General features: G+C 39.0%; 2 protein-coding genes across 2 annotated transcripts in view; both read right to left on the bottom strand.

The window, feature by feature from the left end:
* LOC124864947 (voltage-dependent T-type calcium channel subunit alpha-1I-like) overlaps nucleotides 1-5,086 on the bottom strand; it is a 58,353-nt gene extending 53,267 nt beyond the window's left edge. Inside the window, 2 exon segments of the mRNA XM_047359889.1 lie at nucleotides 4,185-4,826; nucleotides 5,029-5,086. Coding sequence (XP_047215845.1) covers nucleotides 4,185-4,826; nucleotides 5,029-5,043 — 657 coding nt within the window. The 5' untranslated portion in view covers nucleotides 5,044-5,086.
* A 134-nt stretch (nucleotides 5,087-5,220) lies between these two features.
* LOC124864946 (voltage-dependent T-type calcium channel subunit alpha-1I-like) overlaps nucleotides 5,221-18,694 on the bottom strand; it is a 142,274-nt gene continuing 128,800 nt past the window's right edge. The window contains exons 32-33 of the mRNA XM_047359888.1: nucleotides 6,013-6,221; nucleotides 5,221-5,266 (exon numbers count right to left, since the gene is read on the bottom strand). Of these exons, the coding sequence (XP_047215844.1) occupies nucleotides 5,221-5,266; nucleotides 6,013-6,221 (255 nt within the window). The remainder of the gene's footprint in view (nucleotides 5,267-6,012; nucleotides 6,222-18,694) is intronic.

Here is an 18,694-nt window from a genome sequence, read left to right as displayed (position 1 = left end):
TGTAGCACGCATAATGTATAAAGGCACGGTTTGTTCACACAAAGATTTAACGCGGTCTTACAGCTCCTGTCTGGCTGCTAAAAGAGTTTGGGAACAGTGCAAAACCCTTTCAAAATTCAAAAGTGAGTCAGACCAGGTGAAATTCTGCTTTGCTTTATGTCTGAGCACAACTTTACAGCTATTGTATAGGATATTACTAGTGGTTTTTACCCCCTGACCTGAGTTCAATAACCTCATTTGTTCAAGTTGTCCAATTGGAGCCCATCTCTTCTTTGATTGGTCTCTGAGAGGGCAGAGGTACTTTCCGATTGGGTGTTATTTTTCAGACAAATAAAAGCGAAAAAGGACACTGATGAATTCTGTTGCTCTGAGGAGATAAAAATCACATTGACATCCTTTACTCAGGGCATACACATGGAACATTTATTGCTGTGTAGTCAGGCTTTAACCTTTGATGCCATGTTCATTGACAATGATTTGTCTTAAAAGATATAATAGGACAATATATCTTTGAAGCTAAAACAGCCCTTGGTTGCTTTGCCTTTTCATTTTCATCCTTAGACCACAAGTACCCTCCTCACTGACAAACAGGACACTTCAGGAAAAGGCAAATCACTTTACCTAAAGTTATTGACATGCACGTACGCATGCACGCACACACACACGCGAACACACACACACACGCACACACACACGCACACACACACACACTCACATACGTACAGGGGTTGGACAATGAAACTGAACACCTGGTTTTAGACCACAATAATTTATTAGTATGGTGTAGGGCCTCCTTTTGCGGCCAATACAGCATCAATTCGTCTTGGAATGACATATACAAGTCCTGCACAGTGGTTAGAGGGATTTTAAGCCATTCTTCTTGCAGGATAGTGGCCAGGTCACTACGTGATACTGGTGGAGGAAATCGTTTCCTAACTCGCTCCTCCAAAACACCCCAAAGTGGCTCAATAATATTTAGATCTGGTGACTGTGCAGGCCATGGGAGATGTTCAACTTCACTTTCATGTTCATCAAACCAATCTTTCACCAGTCTTGCTGTGTGTATTGGTGCATTGTCATCCTGATACACGGCACCGCCTCAGGATACAATGTTTGAACCATTGGATGCACATGGTCCTCAAGAATGGTTCGGTAGTCCTTGGCAGTGACACGCCCATCTAGCACAAGTATTGGGCCAAGGGAATGCCATGATATGGCACCCCAAACCATCACTGATCCACCCCCATGCTTCACTCTGGGCATGCAACAGTCTGGGTGGTACGCTTCTTTGGGGCTTCTCCACACCGTAACTCTCCCGGATGTGGGAAAACCGTAAAGGTGGACTCATCAGAGAACAATAATGTTTCACATTGTCCACAGCCCAAGATTTGCGCTCCTTGCACCATTGAAACCGACGTTTGGCATTGGCATGAGTGACCAAAGTTTGGCTATAGCAGCCCGGCCGTGTATATTGACCCTGTGGAGCTCCTGACGGACAGTTCTGGTGGAAACAGGAGGGTTGAGGTGCACATTTAATTCTGCCGTGATTTGGGCAGCTGTGGTTTTATGTTTTTTGGATACAATCCGGGTTAGCACCCGAACATCCCTTTCAGACAGCTTCCTCTTGCGTCCACAGTTAATCCTGCTGGATGTGGTTCGTCCTTCTTGGTGGTATGCTGACATTACCCTGGATACCGTGGCTCTTGATACATCACAAAGACTTGCTGTCTTGGTCACAGATGCACCAGCAAGACGTGCACCAACAATTTGTCCTCTTTTGAACTCTGGTATGTCACCCATAATGTTGTGTGCATTTCAATATTTTGAGCAAAACTGTGCTCTTACCCTGCTAATTGAACCTTCACACTCTGCTCTCACTGGTGCAATGTGCAATCAATGAAGACTGGCTACCAGGCTGGTGCAATTTAGCCATGAATCCTTCCACACTAAAATGACAGGTGTTTCAGTTTCATTGTCCAACTCCTGTATATCCGTCTCACCCATCGGAATCGAACTCCTTATGATAAAACATAGTCATCATAGTGATTTTTTGCATGATAAATGAGGTCGAACCCTCTTATTTTCTCACATCACCTTCATGTTTTGTTAATTCTTGGAAAAATTTAAAATGTTAGTTTTTATGTTTTTTTTTAAACAGTCTACCTCTAGAAATCAGGCTTCAGGATCTCCTGTTTGGATGGAGTAATTATTTAAATGGCAGTAACCAAAATACATTTTTGTTAAAAGTGGAAAAGCTTTGCACATTAGTTTAAAATTAAATGATAAAATTGGAAAGGGTTGCTACAATGAGATGGAGAAGATGAGTGCATCAAAATATCATGTCATAAATTAGCATACTGTATTGCAATCCCAGAACCATGCTTAAGGTGCACTAGGGTGCCCATAACCGATATGTTGTGATATAACTCTAAAATTAAAGCTTTCCTAGTGATGGTTTATGCTGTTAGAGATTTTCAGTCATGAGGCTACGGGCAAAGAATGTTGCAGCCATGTCTGTGAGCTAGACCATCCACAAGTGTTGAGTGAATATGGCTGTTCCCATTTCTGGTTGTCCACGCACTTCGACTCATGGGAAACTAAACACAAACCTCCCAGAAGTCCTTGAGGAGCAAGTATTCCCATAGAGAAATGTGCAAGAAACAATCACTTCAGCGCAAAAGTTTCTTTGAAATTTTTTGCTTTGTTGTTTTACGCACTCTCCTCACTTAAAAAAATTTTACAAAATTGGAAGCCACTGGCAGACGAAAGTCTTAGACAAGTCAAAGACACTGCAGGGATTCAATAAGGACAAACTAATGGCAATATGCAAACGTGCCTATTCTCTTGTCTACAAAAATAGTGGAATAGGAATCATACGGTTATCACCCAACATTGAAATCTTAATTCACATCTGTATATAGATAAAAAAAAATCATGGTTAAATGCAATCCCATCATGCAGTCGAGGTTCTGTGCAACAGTTTCCTTTCATTTAGAATCCTTGAAGAGGGAGAGAAAGAGTGCAGTCAAAAGAAGTGCACTTTGAGCTGCATTTCAGTGCACAAAAAGTTTCCATGCACGCACTTATGTGCTTGCTGACAGGATTTAGAGTTCCTTTCACTCCACCTCTCTTTCACACTTATTTTCCATCTTTTTGAGTGAGAGATGCTGGAGATAAAATGAAAAATAACCAATTTCACGAATCACTCCATGCAGTTATGCCTCCTCCGTCCCTCAGTTTATTTCCATTTTCCTCCAATGATGACCAGGTTGACAGACACGCAATGTCAGTACCTATATTCAGGTTTCAAATACACTGAGATGTGGTACAGCCAGTGATGAGAATGATTTAATTCATGCCTGGATACCTGAGGCAGTGCTCGGACGCTCAAACAAAGACTGGGAGCAAACTACATTGAACTCGGCTTCCTCCTCACATTTAACTCAGATCTAAGCAGAAGGTTTGCCAGGAAAGATGGATATTGCATCTGCTCACTCCTTTTCTAGTCTTCTTTCTATCTTGATATATTCTAACCCAATACGTAGGTCCTACACAACCTCAAATTTAGCCCTGTCTTAGAGACACAAGTCTCTGTCTAGAAATGGATAGTTGGGTTTCCTTCCATTTTCCTTATTATCAACCCCCAAAAACTTTACACGTTAGAGAGAGGAGGAAACTGCTTCAGAGTAATTCCATTGCTGTTGGATTTTTAGTTTTAGCTCCTTAGCCTCTACCTCAATTGACTTCCTGTCATAAACAAACTTAGTTGTTTTCAGTGTGAACACAATGTTCCTTCGGATCATGTAGGACGACATCTCCTAAGACAGTAGAGAGGCTACTCCTGTGCCCCTGGGCATTGACTCTATAAGCCAATTTGGCACACATTAACCATAACCAAGACCACTCCCCTAAATAGCACACACAGGACTTGTCAAAAATGTATATAAAGAGGTTGAGAGGGCAAGATGAGGGTTTGGTGTTGAAATGCAGGGCATCATGTTTCATCAGACCTCTGTCTCACTGGTGAAGCAGAGAGAATAAGAGGAACAGCAGTGGGTTTAGTTCCAAGTAATGGAAAGACAAAAAAGACTAAACAGTAGGATTCATCTTTTTTTTCGACAAGACCCTACTGTCATTTGGCTTGAGCTCTTTGCTTTCAAACTGTGCTCTGTATCTTCTATTACCCCAGTTCCTTCTCCTCCTCTGCTATCACCTAATACTCCTGTCCAGGGTTGGCCAAAAAACCCTGGGGGTCCATTAGCTCCAGGCCCATAATTTCCTGCGGCCCTCCCTGCACCGGGAAGAGAGCAGTAGACCCCTTTGTCAAGGCTACCTGTGCTGTTGCACTTCTTCATTTGCCCTCCAGGGCATAGGATGGTGCTAGGTGGCAAAAGGGATGTCAGTGACACGCTGCTCAGTGCCTCTGATAAGTGTTCAATGTTGCCTGTTTGGCTAGAGCCACAACCACCAATAGATGAGCAAATGCCTATGCCCAAGTCTTCATCTGAGGGGTCAATGGAGTCATCACGATTGTACCCAGGGCTTGTGCTTCCCCGTCCACTGCTCTGGCTTCGTTGGTGACCCCTGGTGGCAAGAAGGGTAACAGCAGATTGAGGATTTGCCCTTGGCTTAAGGGCCTGAACTGGAGAAGAAATAGTAATTCTATCTTCCGGCTGTGAGATAGGGCACATGGGTGATAAGGAAGCTGTTGGGATTGGCAGGTTCTGCGGTGGGGAAATGCTGAAGCTCAGTCCTTCTTCCAGGGTTGTCTGAAGGCTACCTTCGGAGCTCCCAGTGGCAATGGATGAGTCACTGTGGGATGGGTACTAAGAAAAGAACAGATAATGAAGTGGAAAAGAAAAGTAAATGTACCAACCTATGTTTTTTCTCTAATGAAAGGTGCAACTGCTTACATTAATTTCTTTTAGGATTCTGATAACCTACAAAACCTCACAATTATATTTATATTCAGCTCCCCTTGTGCTATTCTTTCACTTTTTATTTAGTTTGTAACCTTCCTCCACTTACCTGTGCACAGAACATCTTTCGAGGGGCTCCAGGGGAGCGGAATGAGACCCAAGAGGCTGGGGAGTCAGCCTGAGGCCTCTTGACAAACGCAGGCTCCTACTGCGGGAAGGTACCGGAATGGTTGCTCCTGCTGAGTGAAAAAACTCAGCAGGCAGATTGAAGAGGGAAGAAATGCCACTGGCTCCCTTTTCCTCATCTCTTTTGCCTCTTTCCTTGTTGCTGACGCTGGAAATCCCACCTTCAGAAGAGAACCACAAATAATAATTTCTAGACTTTCTTTTTCATAAATCCTGTATTTTATCTGACTAATTAATCTGCTTTAGTTATATATTTAAATTTTATTATTTTAACGGCTATCCAGAAAGCGAGATAAGTACAAAGCTTGCAACTGGTAGCCAGGAGCAAATTATTAAGTCTTTCCAACACTAGAGGCTTGTAGCTAGTAGGCCTGCAGTTAAGCTTTAAGTTATCATAGATTATGTGATGCTAAAAAAGGGGAAACATTGCTAATGGTTTTGGACTTTGATTTAATTTAGATTTTTGTTTGTGTTTACTAATTCCTTCAAATTTAATCCTATTTATGTATTCATAATACTTAACCCTACTTCTATCCCTTGTCTATTTTAGCATTTTTAGACTTTTGCTTAAAACTGTCAACATTCAACTGCTGTTAATCAAACAACCCTTTTTGTATTCTTCTCTTCATTTGGAATTGACATTAAAACTGTTCGAGTCCTCAGTCTGAAAATGTTATAAATTCTGTTTGCTGTCCCTCTACGTAATACTTCACAACAATGTTGTACTTGCCATGACAAATCATTAAAATTGTGTTTTGGTTTTACATACCTCATCTTCTCAATGGACTCATGCAGGGTTAAGCAAGTCAAAATTTTACCTCAAACCACCCTTTGCTTCATTTGACTGATCACCTTAAAATTGATACATAATTCTCTTCAAAACATAAACTTGTGTGACTTTACTGACCAGGGAGGCAGAGAGGTGAGCACATCTTTGTTTGGTATGTTTGCATTTCCATCTCTTGCTGCACGGTATCTGTCTCTTGTCTGTGCTGGAAACCCTGCATTGCAGGGACGCCCCCTGCACTGACCTTGTTCCTCAGTCTGTTGACCTCCTAGGAGGCCTACTCCTCCATCACCTGCCTCCTCAGAGTGTGAGCCACTGCTGCACCTTCCCTAAAAGAGAAGGAAGCAAAATTCTTAATAAAATGTGTAGGGTTATCTATACTACAGTATAAATTAAATATGTGAAAATTATTCAATATAACAATTTCATATATATGTTAAATGTTAGAATTGTCAAACAAAATTAGTTGACTTTTAAGAAAAGCTTAAAAGGATCAATAAGAGCACCCAAAGGTAGGCCAAAATATCTAATGGTTTTCCAAAGGGGCAAGTCCATCTCCGAATATTATACATGCAATGTGACAATTCCTGGTTGAGAACCAAAATTATAGAAAATGAGAACAGAAAACTCCCTGAGGCTTTACGCGGATATTAAACATGTCCTCAGATTCACATCATCTGGCTTTTCATTAAGTGCTACTCAAACAGTTGGAAATGATTATTAGATGCTATTATCATGTTAATGTTATTGTTCTGGATGGAAATAAATAACATAGGAAATTACTGTTTTCATTACAAGCTGTCTCGGACAAATATTCATATACATTTAATTATTTCACATTACTACCACAACCATTAATGTTTTTTATTGGGATATTATGTGACAGACCAACACAAAGTAGTGCATTATTGTAAAGTAAGAAACTATATTACATGGCTTTCAAATTGTCTTTTGATAAAATTTGAAAAGTTTGCAAGTTTAATAGTATGCCCATGGACTATAACTAGTTACATTTACTGTTACATTTACTTAAGTACCTTTTTAGAAATTAACCTACTTCTTGAAGTATTTTATACTGCACCATGCTTTGTATTTCAACTTGAGTCATATTATTTTGAAGTAAAGCTATGGTTACTTGAGTACAATTTTTGGCTAATCTACCTCACTGAAAGAAAAACAAGCATGTTTTAACCAAAAATCCACCAGGTAGCTACATGTTTACTGTATCTGTTGCAATTATTTGTTTCAAAGTTTTCATGTTTTAGAAACCTGAGATTCAGAAACATGCGTTTCTTCTGCCCAAGTTGGTCTTTTGTAATGATGCAATTATTTTTACTCATTTTGTGTTTTGTCATTCAGAGTAATAGTACCTGAGCATAATTGTATATGTATGATTATATGATTTTCAAGGATTAGGGAATTTTGTCCAAAATTGGGATATTGTTTATAAACCTGGTCCTGCTTTAAATTTCTTCACAACGTTTTCCCTGATCTGTATGGTGTGTTCCCTGGTCTTCCTGATGTTTGTCAACAAATGTTTGGCTCTTACAAAACCCCTGTAATTACTCTGATTAAATTGCACATAGGTGGACTTTAGTAACTACTTAAGTAACATCTGATGGCTACTGATTGGTGCCATATAAGAAGATGAGGTTTTAAGGATTGAGGTTTGAGGTTTTACCTGGGCAATGTACCAGGCAGCTTGAATTGGAAATGAGAACCCCTTAAACAGGACAACTTTCCTTAAATCTCTTCTAGTCTTAAGGCAGTGAGTTTGGTGTATGCATCTCATTAATGACTGTTGATTCATATTTCACACATACCAAGGATTGTACTGGAAACAGTTTGCTACTACCTAGCCGTCAGATCGCCTCCCGATTATGCCTAATTTTGGTATTTGCAAACTAAATACCTAAATTTATGTCTATTGCAGAGGTTATATTCAAACTGCCAATCTCTACTTAACTTGGCATTTGCTTTACAGGAAGAACACAAATAATAATTTTTTCTATAATTGTAAATAATCTTAAGTATAAAGGGGTTAAGATGATTGCTTTGAATTTTTGTTCATATGAATTCATTCTATCCTTGTAATACAGAAGTCCACCTTTGCTTTTGCATTAGAAGTAGCTCAAGGAGAAGTTCGGTTCTGTTTCCGTCCCATCAGAGGACAGCATATCGATTTTCAATAATTTACTGCAGATTAACCTGAAACTCTGTATTTTAGTAAGGTGTAATAATTATATATAGACATCCTTTCCATCCTCCAGAAGTAGAATGAGAACATAATGTGTCTCCGGAAAGAGATCAAAATGATATGTGCATAACATGGGGACTCCATTGACAACCATATGATTTCTAAACTATGCAATGCTTAATGATTTATATTTTCTCATTTAATGCCTGCCCCTTTTTTGCTCTTGCCCCAGTCATTCTCTAAAAAGCAAAAACAGATTTACAGCAGTGATTTCTGATTGCACCTTTATCTGGGTATCCAGAACCAAGAAGCAATACCTCAGTACTGTTGGGACCAACCAGCCATGGGTTTTCAACACTAAAACTCCAGTACATACTTCCCTGGAACTTTTCAAAATAAAGTGCATTAACCTTCTTCCAGCACAGCCAGGAAAGGGGGTAACTGCGGACTTCCTGTGGCGCCATTATCCAAATAAAAGCCCCACCTTTCCACAAGTCTTTCTCTTCCACGCGGCTCTCCATAGGAACCGGATAGGAGGGGAAAGCGCGCTGAATGTCTTTTGCTGGTAAAAATACATAAATTCAACTGGATCCAAGGACCGATCACCGATCATATGCAAAAGTTAAGTAGAATGAAATACTGTCTGTGTATCCGGTATTTTCATTCATGAACGGGGAAATTAAGGTGTAAGAGTTGCTTACATTTTCTCTTCGAGGCCTGTTAGGTTAATTAATGATTATATATGTTTTTAACTTTAATAGAAGTGAAGCTGCTGTTCAGAGTGATTATATCTTATATGTACAAGAGCTGCAAGATAGAGTACAAGGAATGTTCTAGAACATTCTGTCGGTGCAGCTGGTATCCAATCTTATGAGTGTGCATCCTCCCTTTTAGTGGTTGGAGCATTTTGTAACCAGGGCGTTTTTTCTCTTATCTCTTATCAATAAAATGCAGAGGGAGCAGAGGCTGTCTTCAGAGTGTGTTTGGAGGATTGTAATTGAGCAGCCTCTGAGACACTCTCACCTGCAGGTTAAAATGAACTAACTTCTCTGTGTCTTTCTTTGTGCAGAATTGTGAAAGTGTTTGGTGTTTAAACCTAACATAAATGGTCCTTCGAGCCGGAGACCAGACGCTTGACGATCCCAGTGGGTGAGTGAGATTCCAGACAAATCTGTGGCCACAGTACTAATACCCTTTCCGGGACTGGTCCCTCCCTGACAGGCTGGGGTCTGACAGCTGACGGTACTCCGAGGACACAGAGAACCAGTGAGTAGGTCTTTCATTTAAAAGGAATGAGTGATGAAATGCAAATGACCTAAAATAGTACAGTATAGAGAAACCCTGACAATTCTAGACACTATCAGGTGAACTAAAATAGACAGTTAAATTCCGCAGGAGGGTAGACTCCCTATATAGACTAATTAAACCTCTACACAGGACGGCGGAGTCCTCTGTTGAACTAAAATGACAGTTAAATTCCGCAGGAGGGGTAGACTCCCTTAGTTGAATGACTAATTAAAACTCTACACAGGACGGCGGAGTCCTCTGTTATGTTTTTGTTGAAAGTTAATTACAGTAAGAGTAAAACGCGTACAAAAAGTGTGACTGAAAAACTGTTGTGGAAGAGTGAATGGAATCGTAATGACCATTAGGTCCTTACTTTTCATCATAAAACTGAAAACAGATAGTAAATGGTGAGCCTTTGTGGATGCTTGGAGGCAAGAAAATCCCACCTGAACAGGGTTGAAGTGGATTTTACCACAACTGACTTCTTTGATCACCATCCTGTTTTTCAAATACATAAATCCATATTTAGAATACACAGGTTATTAAAAACATATGGATCTAAATCTAGTTCAAAATGGGAAAGGGGCAAAGTAAAGAGAAACAAAGTAAACTAATGACTTTGAAGGGGAGGTAAAGTTTATGGAGAACTATGTAAAAGGAGCAGGTATGATCTGTCATAGATGGAATAAAAATAAAAAACATGGGTTTTTGGGCAAATTAGATACAAAGGAGTCTTAAAATTACAAGGGGATCTAAAATTAGCAATAATGAAAACTAAAAAGAGAAAAATAACAAAGAACAATGGGGAAGAACAGAGAAAAAGCTCTGATTTAACAGAAATATGTACACGATGGCATAAAATACGGATTTTCAGGTAACTTAATTATCACTGAAATCCTAAAACTACACGGGGATCTTAAACTGGAGATTATGCATTTAAAAGATTCAAGAGACAATAAAAAACCTTGCCAGATTATAATTTCAAAGGGGACTTTTCAGTCCCTGAGTGCACACAGTTGATAAACAGATTAAAACAAAAAGTTTAATTAAAAGACAACAATAAGAGCAGCTTTTAACTGACAGCCATAATACTGAGGCCTTAAGAAAAGCACAGAAAAAAAAATCCGCTAACTGAAACAAATAAAGGGGGGGGCGGACTGCCACCCATCCAGTTTAGGAATACCAAGGTAGCCCAAATTATAAAGACTACGAGGTGGTTTAGAGAACGTTGTAAAAGAAGTTACAAAGAGGAGGTGACAATGTGGTACAACATGGAAAACTGCTCCAACTGGACAACCCAGTGAACAAATGACTAGGAGTTGTTTTTATAAAGAAGTAATCTGAGAGTAAAAGATTTTGTAGGCAAGCATTAGTGAGGAAACAGTGCTTTAAAAAATCATTCTATGGTGTTATATACCAACAATATCATGATAAAATGCAAAAGATTTCATTTTACAGGGAAATCAATTCCATATTTGCTCAGATTGTCGTGCATTCTTGATTTTTCCCTCTTGAGAGAAAGGTTAAATTTCAGCTCTGTGAAACGACCTTGACAAAGAGATTGCAGCTGCCTGAAAACAAAAGATAAACTTCTGCAAACAGCAGAAGCCTGTCTCTGCTTGAAAAGGTCTGATAAAAAAATTGTAACTCTACCCCTGCATGTGTCAAACTCAAGGTCCGCGGGCCAAAACCGGACCCCAGAAGTTTAGTGATTCTCTAGAAGTAGAGCCTTTTAATATGGTGATTGTGTGCTTGAATGTTATTTTGTCAATCAATAAGCAGTTTTGTTTACATTCTGCCACAATCTGCCTTTTGAAAATGTTTTGAATCTTGCTCTTTATGTATAAAAAAAAAAAGAAAGAAAAGAAAAATTGGCTAAAGTCTGCAGACATAAAATGAACCTGGATTGAAGCTCTAACTAAGTTTATTTAATCTGAGATCTTCTCCAAATGCAACAGTATATGTCAGTCTACATGAGATACTAACAACTTCACCTACTGTATATATATAAAGATGTGAGTGAATATGTGAAACAAACAATGATGAAAGTTTTTCAACAGGTGATGCTCATCCAGGAGGAAGACAGTGTTCCTAGGAAATGCAGCTCATTCATTAACAATCATTTTTTCTCCTATAGGTGGAAGTTTTGCTGATTAATCATAGGCTGGATCTATGAAACATTATGTGCACAGAACAAATGACCAAGTTCTGACTGACTTATGAACCTCACTGACCTGACAATGATAACATGACACCCAACAGACAACACCTTTAAGGTGGACCCCACTAAGACCACCTTATTGATTCTTGGTGAATAAAAAAAAAAAGATTGAAGCGTTCAAAACAGACCTTGTGGAAACAAAAGGGGTTATGAGGAAACAATGTGCATTTTAAGAATAATAGAAGTCAAATTATGTTCAAATCTTTGCAAATAAAAATTACTCTGACAGAGAAATAAGTAAGTAGTGTGTGAATGTGTGTGAATGGGAATGACTGATTTCATTGTAATGCATCTTTGAGGGACATTAAAAGCGCTAATAAAGGTCTGATGGTCTGATGATCTTTGCCAAATTTATATCTTAATAAGGTTTCCAGAATCTTTTCCGAAAAATCATATAAAGATAGCAAAGGTTCTACCTGTATTAAAAATACTGATAACTATAGGAAAGTTCATAGATCTGTCTTCAATTTTTCCTAATTCTTTTACAAACAGGTTATTTAAACTTTCATGTGGCCAAATGTCTGTGTTTGACTTTCTGTTTTTGTGAAATAAATGTCTGTTTCATGTTATGTAAAAATTAGAGTCCTCAACATTACCATAATAATATTAGGTCAGTTCTCTATAGTAAAACAAAAAGATTTTAACAGATGTTTAGACTTTTTCCAGTCAGTTCAAAATGATTGAATTAGACTCAAACTTAACATAAGATTAAATTAACCTTAACAGAATTACTGGACTGGACTGAAATAGAGAAAACTTGAGTTAATTGAAACAAACTTTAGTTACTTGAATAAATACAAAGCTGACTGAAACTGTATGTTGTATCTATAAAATGGGTAAAACAAACTAAGATTATAAGATATAATATGCCCTTCATTTTTTGTGTTCATCATGAGTGAGTTTTTATTTTTTATTTTTAATAAGAACTAAACCAACATTATCTGAAGAAATAGCAAAAAGCCGAAAAGACTTAAAAGATACCCCTCTGACAGATGGAGAAACATTATTTGTAGACGGGTCTTCCAAAAAAGATGAGAAAGGTAAAACAAAAACCGGATATGCTGTAGTGACTCTTAATAAAGTACTAAAAGCAGAAGCACTCCCTTCACACTACTCAGCGCAAGCTGCTGAGTTAGTAGCCTTAACTGAAGCATGCAAATTAATGACAGGAAAAAGTGCAACAATATACACTGATAGCCAGTATGCATATGCAACAACGCATACTTTTGCACAACATTGGAAAAATAGGGGTATGATTACCTCCACTGGAAAACCTGTAACACATGCAGCACTATTAACAGAGCTATTGCAAGCAGTCCAACTGCCAAAAAAGCTTGCAATATGCAAATGTGCAGCACACACCACAGGAACAGACACTGTGACTAAAGGCAACGCCTTTGCTGATAAAACACTGCTAAAGCAGCTGCAGAACAACAACCAAGTAGTCTCTCCTAGTAACAATGGAAACTAAAAGATGAAACGTTACTGGAAATGCAACAACAATCACCCCAAAAATGAAATACAAAAATGGCTAAAAAAGGGAGCTCAACTTAAAGAAGGGATATACACCTGACCAGAAAATAAACCTATCCTACCAAAAAACCTATACAAATGGGCAGCAATATCGAGTCATGGAGTTTCTCATGTCTCGAGAGGAGGAATGGTAGGATTAGTGAACAAAATATACACAACATATGGATTTAACTCTTATTCAAAAAAATTTTTGTAGAACATGTTTGATCTGTGCTAAACACAATGCACAAGGGAACTTCAGACTAAGTGGGAAGGTCCCTATCAGGTGTTGTTGACCACTGGAACTGCAATTAAGATTGCAGAAAGAAACTCATGGATCCATCTGACACATTGTAAAAGAATAATAGAACATGACTAAATAAGTTTCTTAATAGCAGTGTATATTCTAACCATCATAATTTGTGTTGTGGTCATAGCATTGTGGTATCTGCTGTAGCATTGTGACTTTTCAACAAACCTACAGAGAAAAGTCCGGCTACAAAGGGAATTGTAATTATAGTTTACAATTGTCTCAAACCGGTGAAGATCTCCACAACTCTGTTTAAAGGTGCTTAGGAAAGGTTCCAATCTATAAGTAAGATGTACACCCCCACACACAAGAAAATAGTGCTAGTAGCTGGAATAATCTCAGTGGTAATTGTAGGAGCTATTTTACTATGGGAACGTTTTTAAGAAAAGAAAAGATTTGAGTAAAAGACAAATAAATGTTAATTCCTGCCCAAATGATGTAGGCATCAGAACCACAAAACTATGTGTACCAATACAAAAAACCACTACAGTAAAATACCCTGGGGAACGCTTGGAACAGCACGTGATGGCGCAAACAAACATGCCGCATTGTATAAGAAGTGGGAGTGGTATTTGACCTATGGAGATGTGCAATGGTGGAGTTGGAAATACTTAGTAGCAGAAACAGGACAGGACTGGTCTGATTGGTCCACAGGTCCAGCAATTAAATGGAGAAGACAATTGACCCTGATAAAAGATGAAGGAGGTCTAACCTTGACTGTAATCTCCCCCAACAACACGGGATGTACAGACTTTGTGGCGGCACCATATGTAGATTCTAGCCAAGGCCAATATTACTGGCAGATTCAAATATGCGTTAAAAACATTACTGAGCCACTTGCGGTAATACGGCATGATGCAGCCACACCTGAAAACAAAACAAAACAATGGCATATGGGGCTAAAACTATTAGTGGAGTTCAAGACAGAACCAGTAACCCCAGATGACTGGTTCAAAATATCTACAGGAATATCTAAAATAGATAACAACTGGCTTTTAATGGCAGAACAGGCTGCCCAGGCAGCAAAACAGATTGTGTAGTATGCATGGGAGCCAGACCCCTGCTACAAGTGGTTCCCTCAACGTTGACAGAAAAATGCCTAGTAGAAGTAATGAACAGCACAAGACCCTCGACAAACTGTACTATGTGGGATAAGATTTATCCTTTGACTACCGCCGAAAAACAAAAACCGATGTTTTCAAATAAGGTTGCTCCAGGAAATTTTTCCTGTATAAACCGAACAGGTGTGGGATCAAACATAAGCAGACTCAATAAAGATCAATGTCACTCCATCATAGCAGTAGGTGTCAGCTTTTAAACCTAAAGCACGGCAGCGACATCTGGTGGTGGTGGTGGGAACGATAAACTGTATGACAGGTTGCACTACAACACACTTGGATTGTGTGCATCAGTTGTCCTAATATTTCCCGTGTCTGTTATTCACTCTCAGTAGCAGTTTGTTGGTACAGTAGCCAGCATATTTCCACACACCTGGAAAAATAGAGAAAAAAGATCAGGATGGAGTAAAGACGACCCTACTTATATAGATAGCATAGAATACCAAGAGGAGTTCCTGATGAATATAAGTTAGCAGATCAAGTAGCAGCAGGTTTTGAATCCACCATATGCTGGTGGTGCACAATAAATAAAATGTTGACAGAATAAATTACAATCCATTACAATGTGCAACGACTAGGAAATAAAACTGAAGAAGGATTCTCAGCCATCCATGAACAATTGTCAGCTACCTCTTTAATGGCTTTCCAAAATAGAATTGCTGTCGATATGCTCTTAGCTGAAAAAAAGGGTGGAGTATGTTCAATATTTGGGCTCAATGGTTGTACATTTAGTCCAAATAACACCGCAGCTGATGGGAGCCTCACCAAGGCCCTGGAGGCCTTAGGTCACTTAACAGCAAAATGAAAGATCATTCTGGAGTTGACACACAATGTGGGATGGGTTTGGAGAAATGTTGGTAAATATAAACAATTAGTGTTGTCTATCTTATGTCAATAGCAGCTTTGCAGCTATTCTCACATTGTGTGGAGTTGCTGTATTCCGTGTATAAGAGCTTTGTGCACTCGCATAATAATCTGCTATTCAGCCAGTCAAAACAGAAATGTCAGAGATGTATGCCCTCCTGAGACCTGAGGAGACAGAAGGAGCCAGTGATGATGATGATGATGACAGGAAGAAGAAGAGACTTCTCTGCATTTCCCTGATCTGTATCTTGACCCTGACGACAATTAGTTGTATACAGTAAACTTAAAGACCTCCTGCTACTTTTTTAATGACATGTACAGATAAACACACCATGATGTCTTAACTGAAAATCTGAGAAGAAAAGGTTAATGATTGATGTATCAAGTGTTTAAAACATTTATAAAGAGGAGGAAATGTTAGGGTTAATTAATGATTATATATGTTTTAACTTTAATAGAAGTGAAGCTTGCTGTTCAGAGTGATTATATCTTATATGTACAAGAGCTGCAAGATAGAGACAGGATGTTCTAGAACATTCTGTCGGTGCAGCTGTATCCAATCTTATGAGTGTGCATCCCTCCCTTTTAGTGGTTGGAGCATTTTGTAACCTATCAATATAAATGCAGAGGGAAGCAGAGGCTGTCTTCAGGATTGTGTGTTTGAGGATTGTAATTGAGCAGCATCTGAGACACTCTCACCTGCAGGTTTAAAATGAACTACCACTTCTCTGTGTCTTTCTTTGTTGCAGAATTGTTGAAAGTGTTTGGTGTTTAAACCTAACAAGGCCCCCACAGAATCAACGGTTGTTCCGAGGAGAAGCCGGTGCGAAGAAGCTGTTCTTCTTTATTTCGACAAGGCCGAGTCTGGAGGAAAGGACTCCGGCCGCAACAGTGTTTACGGTATCGAACAGCTGGTCACCTTCTGATCGGGAGAAACTGAGGAAGTTAGCGGAAGCTAACCTTTGTTCACAGAATGAACGCACCTTCGGACGGAAGAAACTGAAGAAGTTAGCGGGAAGCTAACTCTTTGTTCACGAGGATATCTTCTTCAAAACTTCGCCCTTGGACAACATTCCCTAACAGGTTCAGAGGCTGGGTTTTGGGCAGATTAGATTAACAGATTGGTTTAGGATGAAATGATCTAAACGTTTTCATGTTATGAAGTTTGTTTTGTGGAACTCGGCTATCTTGGTGCTAGCATGCTACCTGTAGCACACAGGCCGGTTCGTGTTCTTTGTATGTTTTAAGCTAAGATAAACTTTATTCAAAGGGTGGTTTTAACAGAACATTGCTCATAACGCGCTGTCAGCGCTTATGCATTTTAACCCTGGTATTTTAAAGGTATGTGTTGATTCTGGCGCTAAGCTATCTCTAGCTTAGCACTTTAGCTAGCTTCTTTGTTAGCCCAACAGGCCAGCGGTAAGAACACGTGTGCTAGCATTCAAGGCTAGTCAATCGAAAGGTGGTTAGTTTTCAAGCTAGTGAATAATAGTCCCTGAACATCATTTGCTAGAGTTGATAACTAAGTAAACACCATTAAGCCCCATTTCTCCAGAAAGATTTGGCCTCTTTTTACAAAATCCCAATAATATTTCTCCAAATATTATTTTAATAAATAAAGGCAGTTAATTAGACACCGTTGAGAATTAGTCGTCCAGGAGGTTGGTTTTATTCAGCAGATCATTATTAAAACATTATTTATTAAAATAATATTAATCTGATCTTGCATTGTGAAGGGTTGTCTAAAGGTTGCTGATTATTTTCTAAGTTAGTTCCAAACTAACTTAACTTCACTTCCAGATTCTTCAAGATAATCCTTGGTTCTCAAACATAAACATTGCATGGTAATGTTGCATCACTCTTTTTGGTCATGATTTCTAATCATCTTTAATCAACTTGTTTATATTGTACATAGTCATTAGTCTTCATTATTCTTTAATTCTGCTTGGTAGTTTAGTTGGATTGTTTTAGCATAGTAAAGAGTTTGTTGATTGAAATATGGTTTGACTTTGAGTTGACTATTTTTGTTAATAAATTCTTGTATTTTAAGAAATTGTGTGAACTTCATTCCATTTATGTGCAGAGTTTATGTTGTTCAATAATGCCTGAGCTCGTCTCACACCTTTCTATTCTGTCCTAATAACCATCGCCGTAATGGGGCTGGTATTCACAGGACAATCCTTAACAGACCGGAATATTATTTGGTAAAATATAAAATATTAATATTAAATATTAGTATTTTATATTAAATAATATTCTCAGATTCATATTTACAACATTACAAAGAAAAATGACTAAGGGACAGAGATAGTTGGGCTGAAGTGGGGGCACAGGACAGGTGTAATTACCCAGAGGGGTAACACTGAAAAAGGTGAAGTATAACAGATAATTTCTTCACGGTGAGACTAAGTCAAAGGGTGTATTCACACTTGCCACTTTTGGTCCGCTTTAAACGGATCAGAGCTTGTCTCCCCCCTTGGTCGAACCTTTTTGTGCAGGTGTGAATACACTCAAGCGAACCGAGACCTACTTTTTGAGGTGGTCTCGGGTCCGCTTCCAAACGGACTCTGGTGCGGTTCGCTTATGGTCTGAATACAAACCGGCCCCGAACCAACTACAACAAAGCGTACATCTCTTTGGTCATAAAAGCCACCGTAGCTGTAGCAAAGGTGTGTGTGTTGTAAGGTAATCATACCTGACAAGCTGTGTGTTGCTTAGCAACGCTACTGGCTGTTGTGGGACAATGCACGTAGAAAAAACGCGGGCGTTCAGCACGATTCTCCGACGGTTTCAAAATTATAACCTGGAACGTCTCACAGTCTGTGTTGAATGAGCTGCCTCTTCAGTCTCACAATAATATTGCAGCTGTAATAACGGCATAAATAGCAGAACAGAGGTGCTGCACGCAGCACGTCTACAGATGTTTTCTAAATTTCTGGGTCTGTGCTCGGTCCCGCCGCCGTCATTTCTGTCCAATGCAACAATGATCGTCACCCGCGTGGCTTTGTTTACAATTAATCGTTCACATTGCAAAAAGTACAATGTGAAAACAAACCACACCAAATGAAAAAAATAAAGTTCGTATTGGTCCGGACCAAACAAGCGGACCAAATGACTTTCCTGGTGTGAATACACCTAAAAGCGTCTGTAGAGATTTTATGTTTCTTAATAGTTTCAATTGTTAACATTTGCAATCAGGACTAAAGCAGTAGGAATGGGAACAGGTTATTGCTACACCACACAGTGTAGCTACCAATTGTGCAAAGCTACTATCTTTCTGATTAACACTAATT

The sequence above is a fragment of the Girardinichthys multiradiatus genome, chromosome Y (genome assembly GCF_021462225.1).
Source record: "Girardinichthys multiradiatus isolate DD_20200921_A chromosome Y, DD_fGirMul_XY1, whole genome shotgun sequence".
Lineage (NCBI taxonomy): Eukaryota > Metazoa > Chordata > Actinopteri > Cyprinodontiformes > Goodeidae > Girardinichthys > Girardinichthys multiradiatus.
Note: the sequence above shows the minus strand (reverse complement) of the source record. Positions and strands in the feature narration are given on the sequence as shown.